Source organism: Leptonotus elevatus, chromosome 13 (assembly GCF_054856555.1).
Source record: "Leptonotus elevatus isolate MCC_2025b chromosome 13, RoL_Lele_1.0, whole genome shotgun sequence".
In the NCBI taxonomy this organism is placed as follows: domain Eukaryota; kingdom Metazoa; phylum Chordata; class Actinopteri; order Syngnathiformes; family Syngnathidae; genus Leptonotus; species Leptonotus elevatus.
The window spans coordinates 6995805-7015685 of record NC_141251.1 but is presented as its reverse complement, the minus strand read 5'-3'; the positions used below and the strand labels follow the sequence as shown (position 1 = coordinate 7015685).

At 39.3% G+C, this 19881-nt stretch overlaps 2 protein-coding genes across 3 annotated transcripts in view; one reads left to right on the top strand and one right to left on the bottom strand.

Annotated features, from left to right (window-relative positions):
- Window positions 1–9933, bottom strand: part of bean1 (brain expressed, associated with NEDD4, 1) — a 28249-nt gene extending 18316 nt beyond the window's left edge. Inside the window, exons 1-2 of one of the 2 annotated variants that reach the window (XM_086093534.1) lie at window positions 9637–9933; window positions 447–584 (exon numbers count right to left, since the gene is read on the bottom strand). In XM_086093534.1, coding sequence (XP_085949660.1) covers window positions 447–584; window positions 9637–9670 — 172 coding nt within the window. In that variant the 5' untranslated portion in view covers window positions 9671–9933. Of the gene's footprint in view, window positions 1–446; window positions 710–9636 lie in introns of those variants that run through there. The other variant, XM_086093533.1, reaches the window with a different exon arrangement.
- A 1589-nt stretch (window positions 9934–11522) lies between these two features.
- LOC147163635 (arylsulfatase I) lies at window positions 11523–14571 on the top strand. The gene is made up of 3 exons (XM_086093535.1): window positions 11523–11785; window positions 12989–13321; window positions 13396–14571. Exons 1-3 carry the CDS (start codon window positions 11523–11525, stop codon window positions 14480–14482), a joined length of 1683 nt encoding a protein of 560 aa, XP_085949661.1. The 3' UTR covers window positions 14483–14571.
- Window positions 14572–19881: the final 5310 nt, after the last annotated feature.

Here is a 19881-nt window from a genome sequence, read left to right as displayed (position 1 = left end):
ACTATTCATCAATATTCACAATTTTAATAATACCGGTACCTACACTTACTTCAAAAAAAATTATATATGTTAAAATCAAAAACATTGTATGACCTAAATTATTAAAGTATCATATTTTAATCTATTTAAATTGAATGTGAGTTATTTATTTTTAAAGTAATATTAGTAATAACAATGACATTAAATGCATTATTTAACTGGTTAATTCTTGTGATATAATGTATTGACTAAATAATTTCAAATTCAGAGAATCATTGAAAACAATTAAGACAATTAAAAATAATTATTAAAAAGAAAAACTACAGTTCCAAACCCAACAACTCAACATCATGAATATTTAAAATACTACAAGTTGGTGGGCCCTTGAAACGTACTTGAGTAAATTTGACATTTCTAATTTCATTATTTCACGCTAAACAGCCAGAAATCACATCAGCTTTCCTTACCTGAGCAGATCAATTTCATCAGCATGAACTCGTATTCACAATGTGTCCTCCCAGCACATCTCAACAGGCAGGAAGCCAACTTCAAGTGTTCGCCGACAAGCGCTGATGCTGCTCGTGCTGCTATTGCCGCGAACGCCGCTGCCCAGGGAGGATGGAGGGAGGGATCGGAGGCAGTCAGATGAGGGAGAGAAAGAAAGAAGGCAAAAGAAAGCATAAAAACAATCAACGCGGAGCATGGAGATGGACCAACATGACGGCAGGAAGTGAAGTGAGTGAAAAAGGCGTGAGGCATCCCAGCTTGCTGTTTATGAAGCCTCGGGCACTGTGTGTGCGCGTGTGTGTGCAATTGTGCACGCTCTTGTCTTTGCCTGCTAGTGCAGCACAATTCTTGACTTTAAATGCGGGCAGTGCAGAGTAGCTCACAATACTATACAGCAATTTCATGATCAAATATACACTAGTGCCTTGAGATGCACTTAAATCATCTTTCCCAATTGAAATGAATGGAAGTGACATTAATCCGTTCCACTTTCACCCCAAAAACCAACAAAAATGTTTCTAGTGTGTTTCTTTGATAAACAAATGAGAACTCTATAATATGTTGGTGCATCATTCATTCATTTTGACATGTGACATCTTCATATGCCTGTGAGGATTGTTATTGTCTGTCGGAATTGTGATCAGTTATCAGTGGCTTAAATAGTATGTAATTGATTGGGCTGGGTATCAATTCGATTTTGATTCACAAGAGTTCAGTTCGATTCGATTTAAATTTTCCAAATTCGATTCACTTCACTTCAATCCAATATTGATTAATTATGGAACATCAATTATTCTTATATATCAATGACAGGATAAAATCTCTGCAAACATTAAATTCCAAATAAAATTTTACTGAGTAATGAAAGTAACACGTGTTATAATCACTTAAGTGTACACAAACATTGACATCAGCAAGGATGAGAAGAAAATATTTTCATAATAAATAAGTCAGGTCTTTCATAAATGCAAGAAAATACTTTTAAATTCATGTGAACAGTAAATGTTAAGAAAATTAATAAGATACAAAAAAATTGGCCTTGACGAGTTTATGGGACAAACAGATATTAAAATAATCGATTCATGGTTATATAAATCCATATCAGGCTCAAAATGGAAAATTAATTCAATATTGATTATTCTATTTTTTAAAACCCAGCCCTAATTGAATAAATGGCACAAATTCATTGCAATACGGATAGTATCACGATACAGTGTTTGTGTGAAATTTCATATATTGGAAAAAAAAACATGTATGGTATTTATGTAACTAAAGAAACAATCTGATATCATTGTGATATCAATAGTTTCGTAACAATGGATATATTAGAAGTAAACCATGTACGGTATCTCGGTCACTGCAATAGGATATCATTGCAATACCAATAGTAACACAATATAGCGTTTGCAAGAAAACAATCTACAATATCGACCTGAAGATTCGACATTTGCAATACAAACAGTGCATGATCATCAATATATCAAGAGAAAATTATGATATGTAAGTGATTGAAGAAACGATGAAATATTGCGATACATATTTTGATATAGCATTTGTGTAATAATTAATAAATCATGTCAGATATCTACTGTATGTAAAAACAAAAAAAGCAAAAAAAACTGTGTAATATGGAAATCAGTAATATTACAATCCAGTGATTTCATCACTACATGATGAGGCTTGACAAAAAAAAGCACACCAAATCATGCATTATATAAAATGATACATATGTGTGCGCGTGCGTAAGAACATTGTATATATGAATGTGTGTCTTCATTGCGTTCTGCTGGAACATGGCCACCGGCTTTCAGTTTTCCAATCAATAAGAGAAACACGCACACACACACACAACAACAACACACAGACAAGTCATCCATTTTATTAACAGGCGAGAGCTTTTACAAGTACAACATCACGGAAACATTCTTGGTAGCAAGTCTAAATTGCTCTAAGGGGAACCGATCAACCAAAACAAATAGTGTCATTGTCACTCCATGTCTGAATATTAAGAGATTAAACGCTACACTCATTCGATTCACTTTTTTTTTTTTTATCCAAAAAATCTCTGGACTGTTTTGTTCATATCGGGGAATTTGCTAACTGCCTCTGGGAATATTGCTGGCATGCTGCTTTAGTTTACAGAATGCTGCTGTTATGTTCCACGAAAGGAAATGAAGTGTGTGAGTGTTTAGCTCAGAGGATGTGCATTGACTGTTTGACAAAAATTTAGACAAAAGTACTGGCACACAAATATATAATATGTGGAGTAAGGACAGCTTCCACACATCTGAGAAGACTTTTAACAAAGATTTTTTTTAATTCAGCCCCTGAAGTCCATTTCACAGTGAAATTTGGTTGACTTGTTTATCATGAGTAGAAAAAGTCTCAAGACGTCAAGCAACAAAACAAAAACAAAAACAGGAAGTCGGCCATTTTGTGTACATAGTGAAATTTGGTTGACCTGTTTATCATGAGTAGAAAAAGTCTCAAAATGCCAAGTAACAACAACAACAAAAACACAGGAAGTCGGCCATTTTGTTTTGAAGTAAGTACCCCATTTTAGAGTCTTTTTGACCATTTCCACGGGTCCTTCAAAGATGAATTTCTCCTACTGGAATATTTTCCAAATTCAGCAACCAAAGCCAGTTTGACTCTATTTGGCATAAGTCTTATTATGAGTAGGCCCTCATAAAAGTCTCAAAAACGAATGGCAGAAAAGACACAGGAAGTCGGACATTTTGCTTTGAACTGACCATTTTGGAAGATGACCTTCTTCGACCGAAATATTTTTTTCATTCAGCACCTGAAACTAGTTTTACTCAGCATTAAATTTGGTCAGCTTCTCAATCAGTAGACCCACGAAAAAGTCTCAAAAAGGCCATTTTTGTAAAAGCCACAAGAAGTCTGCCAATGTATTTGGAAGCATCCATTTGAAGGTCATCATGCCATGTCCGGTGGTTGGAATATTTTTTTAAAATACAGCCCCTAGAGCCAGTTTCGCTCAGAAACATGAAATCTGATCGGCTCGTCAATCGTGAGTAGACCAACAAAAAAAGTCTTCTTGCCAATTTAAAAGTTTTTCCAGCGGGAGTAGTTTGACAATTCAGCCCCAGGTGCCACTTTTGAAGCAATAACATGGAATTTGGTAGGCCTATTCATCGTGAGTAGAAAAAAGTCTCAAGAACTTATGCCTGAAGAGACACACGAATCTGCCAATTTGTTTGAAGTGGCTGTCTCTTTGGGCCATTTTAGCTGTTTCTAGAATCATTCAAAAACAAAGTTGTAATACAGTATTTGGGAAATAAATTCAGCCCCCAAAGCTCGTGAAATTTGGTTGGCACGTCTATCATGAGTAGACCCACAACAAAGTCAGAGGAAAGGCATTTTGCCTTAAAGCGTCCATTTTACGCTCTTTTTGCCATTTCCACAGATGTCTCAAAGACTAACTTGTCCACGTGTAGTATTTTTTTACATGCGGCCCTCAAAGCAAGTTTTACTGAGTAACAAAAAAAATTGGTAGTCAGGCCTATCATATGCAGACGCAAAAGTCTCAAAAAACATGTTCAGGAAGTCTGCCATTTTGTCTTGAAGCGGACATCTTAGTGTCATTTTCGCAGTTTCCAAGGTTCCTTCAAAGACGAACTTCTACTGCAGCATTTTGAAAATTCGGCCCCTGCTGCCATTTTCACATCGCAATAGGAAATTCGTTAGGCGTGTCTATCACGAGTAGACCCACAACAAAAGTCAATAAGCCATGCCCAAAAAGACACAGGAAGTCTGCCATTTTGATTTGGGTGTCTATGCTTCTCTTGCGAGCTCCTCAACGTGATCGCGGCGACGTGTTCTTTTTCCATTTTTTTGTCTCCTCATTCAATCTCATCACGGTGATGAGATGAGACGTCATGTTGTGTTTCCTCTTGTTCAGGAAGTACTGTCCATGCGTCCCGGTCGGCACAGAGTGCGCAGGTGCATTTTGTGTGAGTGTGAGCGTGTGTGTGTGAAAGAGAGAGACATGCATTCTGCTTCTTTATTACATAATCGTCCCAGCTAACACTGACAGATATTACAGACAACACACAACGCACAAATTTGTGTAGCCTATGTGCATTTGTGTTGTGCTCCACACGGCTAAAATCTCCAAAGGATTATAGTCCCTAAAATTATAATAAAGCAAGAACGCTATTTGTACTGATATTATATAATGTTGGCTTTCAGTGCATGTTGTACGGTCCACTTTGAGAGACAGTTTTCACTGATGAGTCGAGAACCCGCTTGCTTCTGAGGCGGAAGGCCCAACCATGACGTACGTATTGTCGGTGATATTTTTCTATATGTGAAAGCAAGGGCCACATTTATTTTGACTAGACGGTAGTTTAAATACTTGAGCTCAAATGTCAGATTATTTGGTATGAGGTCATCTTTTGGATTTTACGTCAAAGCAAAACCCCCGATTGATTGTCTCTAGTACAGGGATGTCAAACATACGGCCCACGGGCCATAACCGGCCCCTCGGGGTCCGATCTGGCCCGTGAGGGCAGAACTCAAATGGCAATTTTTCACAAAAATGATCTGTTGTTGCTAATTTTGTCCACTGGAGGGTGCACTGACAACCGCTTAAATGGCATTGTGCAAGTCGACTGTTTCTGTTTCGGATTTGAAGCAAAAATGTTGCCCTCATTTTTTTCCAGAAATTTCAGATTACTCTACAGCAACAAATGGGAATATTTTTATTATTATTTTTTGCAACAACAAAAAAAAACAATCAAATGGAAATATTTTGACCTGTCATTATCGGCCACGGACAAATTTGGGTGAAAGTGGACCCAGAATTCAAATGAGTTTGACACCCCTGTTCTACTGCTTTTCCTCCTGTTAGCCGCCGATGCTAAAGGATGCTAAATGAGGAAGCAGCAGACATGAAAGGACGCCAAAGGGAATCTGGTCTGTCCTGAAGCTTGAGCATCATTCCATCATGTGCCAGGTATTCCCTATGTGTGCGCACGTCCTCGTCCATCTCCTCCCAGATCACCCTGACAGTCCATTAGGGCCACACGTCGCCCTCATCCATTCACAGCGACAGGCCGACTTATCTCCAAACGGGGACCAAGAGCGGGAAGACGGCGTACGCGCTTAACCGTGACGGCGAGGGTCCCGGTGATGAGCGCTCGGTAAGGGGGTCAGCGGTCCAAGCCATTGGGATCACTTTTAACGCAGCCTGTCACCTTTTCTTTATTAAACTTGATCAAATCTATCGAGCTGTTTTGTCACAGCCTGGTGGCAACCAGGAGTGAATTCACACCTGACGAGTGAGCTGACTAAATGGGCTGCTCTCGAAGGAGAAAAAAAAGGAAGAACAAAGTGATTTGGTTCTCTTTTCTATTCATATTATTCATTGTTTGCTATTTAAATTTATCAAACATGGCAACCCATTCAGGCAGAAAACTAAATCTTCTTTTTCTGTCTACTGACAAGATGACTACTGCTGACTAAACGGGCTAGCTTAGAAATATATTTAAAAAACAAACCAACAAAGGAAATGGGTTTTATCTATTAAATTTTATTTATTATATTTGCTTGCGGTCCGATTTTTTCAAACAGCTACCCATTGAGGCAGGAAATTTGAAATAGATGAGCCTGTGCTTTTCCTTGCATCAATACTAGTCGACTATACAACTGCAGAATTAACTGATTAGTTCTCTTTTCAATTTGTTTTGTTTATTCTGTTTGCTGGTTCCAACTTTTTGTCAAATCGCAACCCATTTAGGCAACAGACTAGACGGGGCTATTCACTGCGTCTGTGCATCAATACAAACCCTCAACATAACGTCACTACAGAATTGTAAAGGATCTTTGAGCGGTTTGTCACTTTTTTTTTTTTACTCGCGACTGTCACCTCTGGCCCAAAGCGTAACTGCAGCATCTGTGTCAGGTTCGTTCATGGTGCGCGTGCGAGTACGTGCACGATCTTAAAGCGACAGCCACATTTGACAAACGAAGACATGACTTCAAATGAGGTAGGAAAAACTCTGCCCCTCTCATCCCCCAAAAAATTGTGGAATGCGTGGGTCCGCACATTTGACTATAAAGGGAAGATAAAAGCTGATAGATGCAGTCAGAGTAAAACAGTCAGGGCTCTTCGTACTCATCTGGGTATTGGTGGAGCATGCATGATGTAGAAAAAGCTTTAACATTAACTTTTTAAACGGCACAATTTAACAACATGATGCCTTATGGTGCAGTGAAGTCAGACCCAACTAGTTGCGAAATGAGATGCTTTAAAATATTTTTTTTAAAGGTCAAAGTGAAAAGGAACTGGCCACTTCGCTTCTGAATTTGTACTACTTGTATGTATGTATTTGTTGTTCCTTTTTTTTACTGCAGCAACCCATTTAGTCAGCGAACTAAACAGGCCTCTTTTTTCTGCCTTCTTGCGTCAACACAGACTGACTAGTTAGCCACATATATCATTCAGAAATTCAAAAAACTCTATTCTAATCTTCAATATTTACCATGTTTACTGTTTCATATTTTTAAGACAGCAGCCCATTTAGGCAGGAAGCCAAATAAGACTTTGCTTTTGATGCCTGCTTTTGTCAATACAAACTGACTGCACACCATAGCTACTATGTCTTGCTATCTAACCGCTTGGCTACCACCAGCAGAATTCAGGCCCAACCAACTTGCTGACCAAACAACGGCAAAGTGAAAACAAACTAATCTGTTCGTTTTTTTCATTTCACATTTGTTATGTTTGCCATTCCATTTCTTTTAAACGTCTTGCTGCCTAAATGGCTTCCTATCTCTTCATCTAGCTGAACATAAATATAAAAGCCACGTTTGATACCCGGAGGCTCATTTTCATTGGCTTTGTGACAAAGAGCGAGCGAGCGAGCGAGCGAGCGATCTCTTTGGGATTTGTGTGTAACACTGACATTTACACTTGAACAGCACCGAGGCCACTTAGTAAACAAGATTTCATTGGGGGAAGGCATCCCCTCGGCTCATACCCACCAAAAAAAAAAAAAGTCTGGTGATATTCCCACGAAAGCGTCCGGCAACGTTTGTGCCGGGTCCGCAAACGTCAGCGTACTTTTCTGTTCCAACAAGAGAGTTTACAAAGCGTGTGGGAGGAAGAGGAGAGCCTGAGCCAAAAATCACTACAACACGCCTACGATACGCTAGTGTGTGCATGTGCATGTGCATGTGCATGTGTGTTTAATTTCCCCTCATTTCACCATTGCATATTTTTTTTCCTGCTTGGTTGCATTTGGCTTGCAATTTTCCCTTTTGTTTCTTTTCTTTCTAATTTATTGGCAGATTTTCAATATAAATTAAACAAGTCGGACTTCTCTATGCTCTTTCAAAGTATATACATTAAAAAGGCCAAATTGTCCTTGTTTTTGTCATTTAGCCCCTAAACATTTATTTAAATGCAGACATTTGAAAGACAGTATTTTCCCATTAAGATTAATTGAACTGCTGTTAATCATTTACAGCACCCAAAATAATAATAATCAATGTTTACTAAAAGGACAATCAATAATAAAACAGGATGCAAACAATTAGATAATATAAATATCGACAACTATACGTACTGTAGTATTCGTGTTTTGTATGCGTGCCTTTCAGGGGCGTGGTCTAGTGAGTGACATCAAGAGCTGGAATGCGGATTGTCCAGTTAGCATGTGAGCGTCTGGGCGTGAGCTGTGGTCTACAGCAGCAATTTGTAAGTGTTCTCATTTTGTAATTATGTGGTGGACTGTTTTATTTGACCCCCCCCCCCCCCCTTCAAAGCACTACATACAATGGTTATAAAAAGTCTACACACCCTTGTTCAAATACCAGTTTCCAAAAGCTTCCAAACACATATGGAAAAATGTGGTATGGTCTGATGAAACCAAGGCAGGAAAAGGCAAAGTGAATTATGAACTGTTCAAAATAGCAAGTCAGTATTAGCACAAAATCTTGAGGCTTATATTTGAAAGAAAAAAAAGTCCGGAAAAGCGTACTAGAAGATCTAAACTCTTATTAGGGGTTAGTTAGCATTTCTAATTGTTGCAGGTGTGCGCTGACCAGGGTTATTATAGTTTTGGAATTTTTCATTTTAGTTAGTTTTGATTTCGTTTTGAGTTTTGTTTTTTACAATTATTTAGTTTTAATTTGTTTTCAAGGTGGTTCTGTTAGTTTTTATTAGTTTTAGTTATTTCATAAATGCTTAGTTTTAGTTAGTTTCAGTATTAGTTTTAGTTTAAAAAAAATGTGTATTACTTGTGCGCAATATTTAAAAAACACCATGGGAGCAACGTGTCATCTGAAGGCGCTTTTCTATTGGCTGCTGCTAGATGACGTCACTTTTGTGTGACACACTTTCAAATGTCCTTATTCCGGTAATATAAAATCACATTTAAAATCATCCCCAAACGCTCATGCATTAAATTTATTACCAAAAACTAAAACAAAGGACATTTTTGCTATAATTATAGTTAGTTTTAGTTAGTTTTGTAAACATTAAATGTAGCTTCAGTTAGTTTTCGTTTTTGAAAAAAAAGCATTTTCGTTTTTATTTTATTTAGTTGATGAAATTGTTTTTTTAAATTTTTGTTTTAGTTTTTTCGTTAGTTTTAGTTAACTAAATTAACCTTGGCTTTGACATGTATTTGAACGTGATTGGTTAACAGCCCATATCCCATTATGAGGGTGTGCACACTTTTGCAACTATATTATTACAATATATATATATATATATATATATATATATATATAAATTTAAAAAAAATTATTGAGTTGCACAGACTATTGAGTCACAGTAAAGATGGAAGAAGTGTTGAAATGCCTTTTCTCAATCTATGTTTGTTTATGTCACAAAAACCTGGCATTTGGACAGGGGTGTGTAGACTTTTATGTGCCGTGCACTGTGCCCACAGCAGGCGAAATGCTCCCATCCCTCAGTCCAAAATACATCCTTAAAAAAAGGAAAAAAAGGCTGTTTTTTTCCCCCACATTTAAATACAAACAAGTTGCTCATACAAATGCACTCATTCCCTTACGCACTACATTATCAATCGGGCGCGTGTGATTCAGGTGATGACAATCTCATGACATCACATGACCAACGTGACATTGACACACACACCATAGAGACGCGCTTACCTGCAGCAATGTAAACATCCGAGTGTGTGTTCATCAGCTTTGTCACATCAACATGGACGCCACGTGAGGCTGGTTCCCGCCTCCCGGGACGTGGCCCACCTCCCCAGAATAGCCTCCTTGGCGGTCAAACTGCCTCGTCTCCTTCCTTCCTTCCTTCTTTGTCTTCTTCACGTCGGTGCTCGAGCACGGCCCAGCGCCCGTCCCCGCCCTCCTCCTCGTCCTTCTTCTCCTTCTACTTCTTGGCGTGTCCTTCCCTGCAGGATAGTCCACTTCAGCATCATCAGCATCCCGACAGCATCCTCCTCTTCATCCTACTCATCTTCCTCATCCTCACGTGGTGCACTGGCACCCCCCAGTGGCAGCGTCTTGCACATTAAGAGTGAGAGAACCTTAAATCAACAAATACAAACGCTGTTCTTGTCGGTTTTAAGTGAGAAATAAAAATATATTTTTATTGATATGGTGACAGTATGTTAAATACGACTGAGGCAATTATGCTATAAGGCTTACATGACCCCCCCCCCCAAAAAAAAATACACAAAATAAAATAAAACAAATAAAACCTTTTAAATAATCATTTTAAAATGTATGTCCAGCATAAATTAATCTAGCATGTGGAATTTAAATGACAATTGTATTTAATTAATGAATGAACTCTTTATTTCAAACGTGAGAGTGACAAGAAAAGAAAAACTAAACAGAAAACACTTAAACTAAAGCTAAGATGAAAATGGAATCATATTTGAAAAGGATGAAGAAGTAAACAATAATTTACTCCATATTGTTATATAACTATTTTTTTATATGCACATATCCTTTGTGCATATATTGTATGTGTGTATTTATTGACACATTTAAGAAAATGTGATGAAATAATTTTCTCAAACTTAATGTTTGTTACTGTAAATATTATTATTATTATTATTATTAAGGAATACTATAAAAAGCAAGACATGAAATAATTAATCTCCCAAAAAATTAAAATAAATATGACAAATAATGCAACATAATCATAAACAATTTAAACATAATGATGTTTTATACTAGTAGTTCCCAAACTTTGTGCCACCTTAAAAAATGTATTCTTTAAAAACAAGACAGAGTAACTACTGCTACTGTAACATTATAAACAGTTTGAACAATATCACTTAAATACAGGAACACTAAAAAAAAGACTCTTAAAAGCTTAAAACGGTGTTGCACATGAATCTTAAATAAATAATACAGTATATGTAAATACATGTTTAAAAACAAAACGTTTTTAAGGATTTGGGGAAATTTAAATTTAAGTTCAATACAATTTCAAAACCAAAAACAACTGAATTGTTGAGGAATTGTGCTAAGGCGTCGATCCTTTTGCGTACCACTAGTTGGCGCTCACACATCCCTAGTAGTCACTGTTAGAGCGCAATGTGGAATTTCAATGACAAGCACATTCAATAAGATAATTATATAGGCAATATTTAAGATAATTACATTGAAAACAGACATTTTTAAATTGAAATGATAAGTTCTAAAAAAAAATGTTTTTATTAAAAGAAAAACATGTCTTAAAAAATTGTTTTCTTCCTTGCAGCAGCATCGCTTTAAGATGACCTGTTTTTGTAACACCGAGGGACGGATTTTCAAGAGTCCAGGTTAGCATACGACCCTCAGGTCATATACAGGATAGATGACCTGGTTTTCCAGTCAAGGTGCGAGGCGCCCGAAAGCCCAGTGGAATGTAATAAGGTAGTGCAAAGGTGTGTCTTTCCATACACATCCAACGCTTCTTAACTCTTCTGGCCATTTCACCCTCCGCACACCCTCGCGCAATTTAAAGCTGCCTCATGCTACATTTGCTGTAGGATTCCCCAATTTTCTACTTTCTACTTTCCCATTCGGAGATGAAGAGAAGTGTCTGCTTTGTGTTTGTCCTGGCGATCTGCTTCCACAGCTGCCGGGGCAAACCCCCGGGGCCCGGCCCGGGAAAGGCGCCGCATCTGATTTTCATCATGGCGGACGACCAGGGGTACGGCGACATCGGATACCACGGCTCGGACATCCGCACGCCCGTCTTGGATCAGCTGGCGGCGGAGGGGGTGAAACTGGAAAATTATTACGTTCAACCAATATGCTCGCCCTCTCGTAGTCAACTCATGACAGGACGGTCAGTAACTCCATGTTTTTGTTTTTTAATATATATCAGTATGACCATGCCATAGGTGCCTCGTCTTAAGTTGCAAGGAATAAATATGAGTCATATTCTTGCTTCAAATTGTTTATTGTTAGTCTCAGCTGAAGTTTACTGTCAAACTAAACAGAAAACAAATAGAATTGCACATTATTTATTTGAGTAAGAACACGAATTCGCCTCACGAAAGTCAGATAGCGCATTGCTAACACACATTACAAAAAGCCATAAGGCGGTTCACAAAACTAGCATCTACTGCTTGATGTGGTGTTGCAACAGATACAGTATTTGAATGCAAATAGTGCAAATTATGTATTATTATTTTTCAAATTTCAATTTTTTTGAAAAAAATACTGAACTTTATATACAGTTTTTTCAATAGTTTTCTGAAAATGTTTATTTTGTTTTATTTATTTGGGGGGGGGGCATTTAGTTTTTTTTCCATTTCCCAGTTTTTTTTGTGAAAAAAATATTGAATGTGTGCCACCATTTTTTTTAATATATTTTTGTTGTTGTCTGTCAATTATACACATTCTCACTGTTTGTGGGTAATACGGACAAAACATTATTATGTTTTCGTACCCCTTTCAAAATGTATAATTTGAAGTAAAATTACCAATACTTCATAGAATTTTGTCCATTTCCTGTTTTTGTCATTTGTTTAAATTTTTATTTTATACACTTTATATATTTTTTACGTTATATTTTCCCACATCCTAATATGTATTTTCTTACATTTTTCATATCAATGTAAGTTTTCTTTTAATATAACAAAACAGGTATTATTTTTAGTTATTTAGTTTGTTAATTCATTTTAATATTCTTAGGTGTGTTTCATGTATAAACCGTGTATATTTTGGAACAAGTTTATATTTATTTTTAAAATGTTCTTTTCGCATATTTTTTATAGATGAATTTAGATTTTTTTTTTCAAACTATGTATTTATTTATTTATTTATTTATTTTAACACATATTAAATCTGTTAATAAATATTTTATTTTTCCTTTTTTTTTTTTTTGTTTACTTCAAAGTCTACCATGCTCACTCAGTATTCAGGAAATTGCTCTATATCACAGCACTGTTGAATGACATCTACGCCCTATAATAACCCTTCTGTAAAATATACCCTTATTTCTATTTCCTCAACTCATCTCACCAAGCTTGTCTTTTCTTGTCAGCTACCAAATTCACACCGGCCTGCAGCATTCAATCATCCGTCCACGTCAACCCCTCTGCCTCCCCGCTGACGTCCCCACCCTGCCCGAGCGGCTGTCGGAGGCAGGTTATGCCACGCACATGGTGGGGAAATGGCACCTGGGTTTCTGCAGGCCCGGCTGCTCGCCCATAGAACGAGGCTTCCGCAGCTTCCTGGGCACGCTGACAGGTAGCGGAGACCACTTCTCTTATCAGAGCTGCGACAATGCCGAAGCTTGTGGATTTGACCTGCATGACGGAGATAAGCCGGCCTGGGACATGGCGGGAAATTACTCCACTCTGCTTTACATCGACAGGTGAGAGTCACGGTAACCTTAGAAAGCCTTTCTTGGAAATCCTCACGTTGTGAAATGACCCTATTTCCCAACAGAGTAAAGCAGATCCTGAGAAGTCACGACTCTGGCACGCCCCTCTTCCTCTACCTTTCACTCCAGGCCGCCCACACACCCCTGCAGGCACCCGACCATTTCCTGGACTTGTACTCGTCCCAGGGCAATCGCATCCGGCGTCACTACGCGGCCATGCTCAGCTGCCTGGACCACGGCGTCGGTGAAGTCGTCGACCAGCTAAAGGCGAGTGGTCTTTATGAAAATTCAGTTGTGATTTACTCGTCCGACAACGGGGGTCAGCCTCTGTCCGGAGGGAGCAACTGGCCGCTTCGGGGCGGCAAAGGGACGTACTGGGAAGGCGGCATCCGGGCGGTGGGTTTTGTCCACAGTCCCCTCCTGAAGACCAAGGGCGTGGTCAGCAAGGCGCTCATCCATGTCTCCGATTGGTACCCGACATTGTTGTCCCTGGCTGGCAGCCCGCAGTTCCACCAGGGCCTGGACGGTCACGACATTTGGGGCGCCATCAGTGAAGGACTCCCCTCACCTCGCACCGAAATCCTCTTCAACATCGACCCAGTCTCCAGGAAACCCGGGGAGCCCTACGACAAGGCCTTGGTGCTCAACGGCTTCGGGATCTGGGACACGGCAGTTAGGGCAGCCATCCGTGCCGGGGATTGGAAGCTTCTGACGGGAAACGTGGGCGACGGCGACTGGACGCCGCCGCAGGCCTTCGCGGACGGTCCGGAGCGCTGGCAGGGGCTGGAGAAGCGTCGCAATGAGGTGGGAAAGTCGGTATGGCTGTTCAACGTCTCCTCCGACCCTTACGAGAGGTGTGACATGGCCCAAGCTCGGCCGGAGATCGTCAAGCATCTCCTGACCAGGCTGGCGGAGTACAATCGGACAGCGGTGGTGCCGAGAAACCCACCGGATGACCCCATGGCGGCCCCCGAGCTGCACGGCGGGGTGTGGGGACCCTGGCTTGGACTGGAGGGCCAAGAAGAAGAAGATGGTGATGGGGGTGGCAGGAAAAACAAGGGGACAAGAGTGAAGCAATGCAAGTTGTGCAAATTAAGAGCGCTCTTTAAAAAGGTGAGGTCGCGTCTGCAGAAAAACGCCTTGTTCTTCTGAGGACTACAATTCTTTCTGCTACAGCCAACGACTTTTACGGAGGCCTTACAAGGTATAACCGAAATGTATTGATTTAGTCATTGGGTAAGAAGTACTATATTTTACACTTGAGATAGAAATGACAGTGCTTAACAAATTAGACCAACACAAACCGGTTTCTTCTGGAGAAGGTTTTGATCACCATTGGTTGGCTAGGTAGGTACTAGTAGGTAGGTAGGTAGGTATGTTGGTAGGTAGGGAGCAACAATATGCAAAAATTGTCTGAGTTGTTTGGTTAGGTAGGTAGTTAGATCAGGTAGGTAGATTAGGTAGGCAGGTAGGTAGGTTGCTTGGTAAGTAGGTAGTGAAAATGATTACAAAAAATATGTTAGTTAGTTAGTAAGAAGATAGTGAGAACAATTACAAAAATATGTTAGTTAGTTAGTTAGTTAGTTAGTTGGTAAGAAGATAGTGAGAATGATTACAAAAATGTTAGTTAGTTAGTTAGTAAGAAGATAGTGAGAACAATTACAAAAATATGTTAGTTAGTTAGTTAGTTAGTTAGTTAGTTAGTATGCCAGATTAGGAAAAAAATTACAGTTTGTTTGTTAGCTAGTGAGCAGTGATTCCAGAGATCACTGGCACGGTTACTGAGTTAATTAGCTGCCTAGTTGGCGATGTCTAGTTAGTTTAATAATGATCAGGATTACCCAAAAATACATAACTAATAGCTTTCTTTCATAGCAGTTAGTTAGTTAGCAGAATTTTTGCAAAGATGCATAATCAGTCTCCAGAGGAAAAGGTTTTGGTTGTTGCCAGTCAGTCAGTCAGGTAGTTTATTCCAAAAGTGTTTAAAAAATAGTTAACCATCCAGAGCTCACAAACAACGAAAGAGTCCGCATTAAAGCACTTCATGATGCCAAATGGTATTTTTATGACTTGCAGTCAAATAAATGTGTTAAGCGCTGTAAATCTCAGTATTCTCCTTCCATGTATGGCATATTTCAACAAGCAATGCAAACATGTAATACTATGTACTTATTACTGAAGTCTGCTTAAAAATCGATCTAAAATCTTAAAATACATTCGTGGTACTAGGATGAAGAAATACTTCAGGGTTGATTTCCCTCTGTGTCATCATCCCCATGTCAAACACGTAAGACCCCAAGATGACATGAAGACAATGCCGCCTTCTTGCGATGCCCCGAGGATCTGAGTTACAACTGCCACAAAAGCAACGCCACTTGTATACATTTATGTGGCGTCATCAATTCCACACATGATAAAGTAACAGCTACAGTTTAAGATGACTCCCGTCTGGCTTGTTTATAAATATTCAGCTGTCCTCATTCGCCATTTCTGATCAACTCCCCCGTCAAACTCCCACTATCAGTCCCTCAGCTACCCTCTCTGCAATTCCCCTCTGCCTCCTCGTCCTACTCACTTTTGTGTTCCACACAGATCCACGAGGCGCTCTTTAATAATTGAAGTATGTACTGTATGTGTCATATCAGCAAAAAATGTACAGTAAATTAATGGCCAATGCCCTTATTTTGCATCCACGCCCACTGAATTTAAAGTGCCATTTTGTCCCAATGATATGGTGGTACACATAGTATATATCCTGTATGTGTTTATATGCAGTATTTTATGTACATTGTAGTGCATGGACCAGACATAAAGTCCGTTTTTTAACCATAAAATGTTGTATTTGGCACGAGGGTCATTTTTTTCCTCTACAGTGCCCCCTGCTGGATATTTAAAAAGTGCAATTCTTCCAATGGCAAAAGGTAAATTCTATAATTTATATTTTGCTTTTATTTAATAGAGTCTATTAACTGGAATACTTAAAATAATGTATATTTTGCAGTACTACAAAAAAATCATTCTTAAAGTGAAGAAGATTATGATTGTTGTAGTTTTAGTAGCAGTAGTAGCTTTTGTAATAATAATTTGTTCCAGTGCAGTACTTTTAAACTTTAGTACAGTATTAGTATTTTTTTATTTGGAAGAAAAATGTTAATTTGTTTATTACGGGTAGTAGTAATAATATTTGTTGTATCATTTAAAATAATGATGTATCTGTCAAATAAATTCATGATCATTTCTACTGCCTTTATAATGAGGCATCCATTTTGACGAGAAATGGTTCCAATACAACGTATTTCTTCACCACTGCAACCACAAAAAAAATAAAGAATTGTTCAATTAGCTGTTTCTTTCAAAGTGATTCTGACTAACCAACGCTTGTTAATTGCCCGTTTCGAAGGACGAAAAAGACTTGGAGTCGGATTGCCCACGCGAGCCTCTTCCAGTCTGCCGCGGATGGCCTGTGGAAATAAAGCACCGTCACATGCTGTAAATCGCCAAGGAGGTGTCACACGAATGCATGCCCACTCACACACACCGGCGGGAAACAATGCATCCGCTACGTGGGAGGGGAGCTGTCGTATCCATTGTTGGCTGATGCGCATTTAAACGTAACTGCGCCTTCTCCTTGTGATGCTCATTTGGTCAAGATGGCTGCATTACAAACAGAGGAGGGGGCGGGATGGATTTAAATCTTGGTTATTGATTGATTCGTTTTCTGGATAGAGAATTGGATGAGAAACAACATTGACTTATGCCAACATGCAAATTCATTGGCACCCTGTCAAGAAGGCAACGTTTGGTTTGAGGACCCAGTCGCAGGGCAAGGAGGCAAAAGGTGATGTACAAAAAAAAGGGACTTTAATTACTACAAACTACAACGCGAACTCCAAATGGCAAGAGAAAACAAAACGTGGGGAGGACAACAAGGCAAAAGCTGGTAGCATGACGGGAGGAAAATGACAATGAACCGACACACAGACAAAGGGGAGACAGGAGACTAAATACACACACACACGCTAATGACACAACAAGACACACCTGGGGCAAGACACGAGTGGCTGAGGGCACTGATTGGTTGACACGAGAAAGGGCAGGATTACACTTAACTAGACCAAGGAAGGGAGACACACAAGGAAAACCAGAACCCAAACATGACACACCCAAGCTAAAGCACGATTTACTTTCTAAGTCGTCTATCAATCTCTGAACGTCACTTTCTGGAATGATGGCCCAAATTTACGCTGATGAATCAAGAAAAGTGCTGAGTGCAAAAATAGAATGTGCCAAAAAATGGAGAGAGAAAAAAAAAATCAATTTAGATCAAATATGTTAATCAGAGTTAGCACGGGGAGCTCAATTTCTGCTATTTTGACCCTCTTGTGTAGCTTGACCGAGGACGCATCCAAAAAAACAAAAAAACGGAGCAAAGCCTTTTTTGCGCTGTCAGCGAAAGGAAAGAGGAAAAGCGTCCCAACGGCGGGCGGCCGCCAAGCAAGCTGCTAACATCCTTGCCTAGTGACTCATTCCCCCTTTGGCCTCGGCAACACTGCGCTTACTGTTACCCCCGCGTCATCACCGCCAGGAAGTTGAGCGCAAAGGGAAAGCGCCGCACGTTATGAGATAGCACGATTTGATATAATAGATCCGCTGTGGTGACCCAAAACTTTTGTAAAGGATTGCCTATATCGCCTAACAAGAAACAAGGGCAGGCAGGAGGAAGAATGTTCTTATCAGTGAACTTACTGACTCACTCGGCTGTCATTCCATCTGCAGTCACGTGACCTCGAATTTCTTTTTTTTCTTTTTTTCCTTCTTTTTTCCCCCCCCCCCGCTGCTTTGCGGCGTGTGTACTCGTGCGTGTGTAGTCCAATGACTTGCGAGTGACCTCATCCCGCCCTGCAGACAGATGATCTATATGTGGAAACATTAGCATGGAAGAAATTATGATTTTATTCCGGTTTATGGTGCATATAGTGCTGAACATTACAAGTGCACTATTATTTTCCACTACTGAAGAATTGAAAATGAAATGTAGTGGAAATGTCTTTTATTGGAAACCGTTTCCAGGAGAGAGAAAAAAAAATCCAGCTATAGAGATGGTCGTAGTGATCGTCCTCCGAGGAAAGTCTTTTCATTTACTTTTATTTAAGAAGAGTCCAAATGTTAGGAAAACATTGAAAATGGCATTGCAACCCAGGCGGTGCACTATGGTAGGGATTGACCGATTATCGGATTTGGGGCATTTTGACAAATATCGGTCTTTTTTCAAAATCTGACTGCTGATAAAAAGCAACATTTTCAGTTAGCTTTATAAGATATGCTGCTGACCCTCGGAAACTTGTGAACCTTTTTTTTATATATTAAAACAAAGAAATGTAAAAGTTTAAGATTTCAGGTATTTTCCCATTTTGGAAAAATAATATTTACTGTAGAAAACTATAGAAAGCTATGGTATTTACTTATTTAAGTTTCCTTTTAACTTTTTAAGACATACTGATAACCTTGAAGCTCCCTGAACTTTTTTTTTTTTTAGATGTTTAAAATGAAGTCTATTGTCTTGGACAAAAAAAAAACATTTTAAAAAGTCTGGAACTGTGTTCAATAAGCAGTAATGCATCTTGATTTTTTTTTTTTTTACTTCTTTTTTTTTGTGCTGATAATGAATATTGGCTTCAAATATCGGTTATCGGCCTCCTTGACTACTAATAATCCGTATCTGTATCGGCCCTGAAAAACGACATTTATTTTTATTGTCTCTCTGCTCCAGCACTGCTGGCTACAGACACGCTCAAAACTTTTACTTTTTTTTTTTTTTTTCGCTCGTAATGGTGTGAAGAGTAAAAGCATAAAAAGAGGCAGATGGGTACGAGCGGTCAGAGGGAGGGAGGCCTGGTTTGTTTAGCGCCTCACAGCCATTCGGGGTGATGCTAATGCGTTGTGACACTACGGCGACCGGGCGTTTCTCGTATACCGAGCCGAGACATAAATTAGCACAACAACTGTGTCATTATGGGGTTATTGCCACATTTGGGAGTGTTACGAGCTAGTCCCCGCGCTAATGTACTGTACTTCTCAGCAGCGTGCTCTCAAGAGGGCCTTTAACTATCTCAATTTTCTGTCTCATTGTGATGATTTTTGTTGGCTCTATTTACCAGAAAGTGTTGGTTATATGATGTCCTCTTTTCTTAAGGTGCTTACGCTATGCAAATATTTGAGGTGAGAGCAAACTGAAAGGATCGCCCATTATTCAGGGATCTCGTCTTGATGTCAGTGCAGCAAAACATTAAAATATTGCGGCATTCATCTGAGCTCGTTCAAAGGAGTGTTAACATCAGCTGATCTCTCGTCAGATTAGTGTGGTTTAACAGGAGAGTAGCAAGGCTCAAACTGACCCTAGAGCTGCTTTTCATTTTAAACCATCGAATTACACTACTATTGGCATAGAGGAGCTCGGTTAGAGAGGTCTTGCTCTGACTAGTATTTGCTTTCTCCAAGCAGAGATGTTGGAGAAGACATGATGAGACTTTCAAGTCCTTCCTTTACATGTT

What these genes read in the sequence shown, in the direction of transcription:
- LOC147163635 (XM_086093535.1), top strand. Translation starts at nt 11,523, where the DNA reads ATGAAGAGAAGTGTCTGCTTTGTGTTTGTCCTGGCGATCTGCTTCCAC. An exon ending in AGTCAACTCATGACAGGACG is followed by an intron (nt 11,786 to 12,988) that starts GTCAGTAACTCC and finishes TTTTCTTGTCAG; the next exon opens with CTACCAAATTCACACCGGCC. An exon ending in ACTCTGCTTTACATCGACAG is followed by an intron (nt 13,322 to 13,395) that starts GTGAGAGTCACG and finishes ATTTCCCAACAG; the next exon opens with AGTAAAGCAGATCCTGAGAA.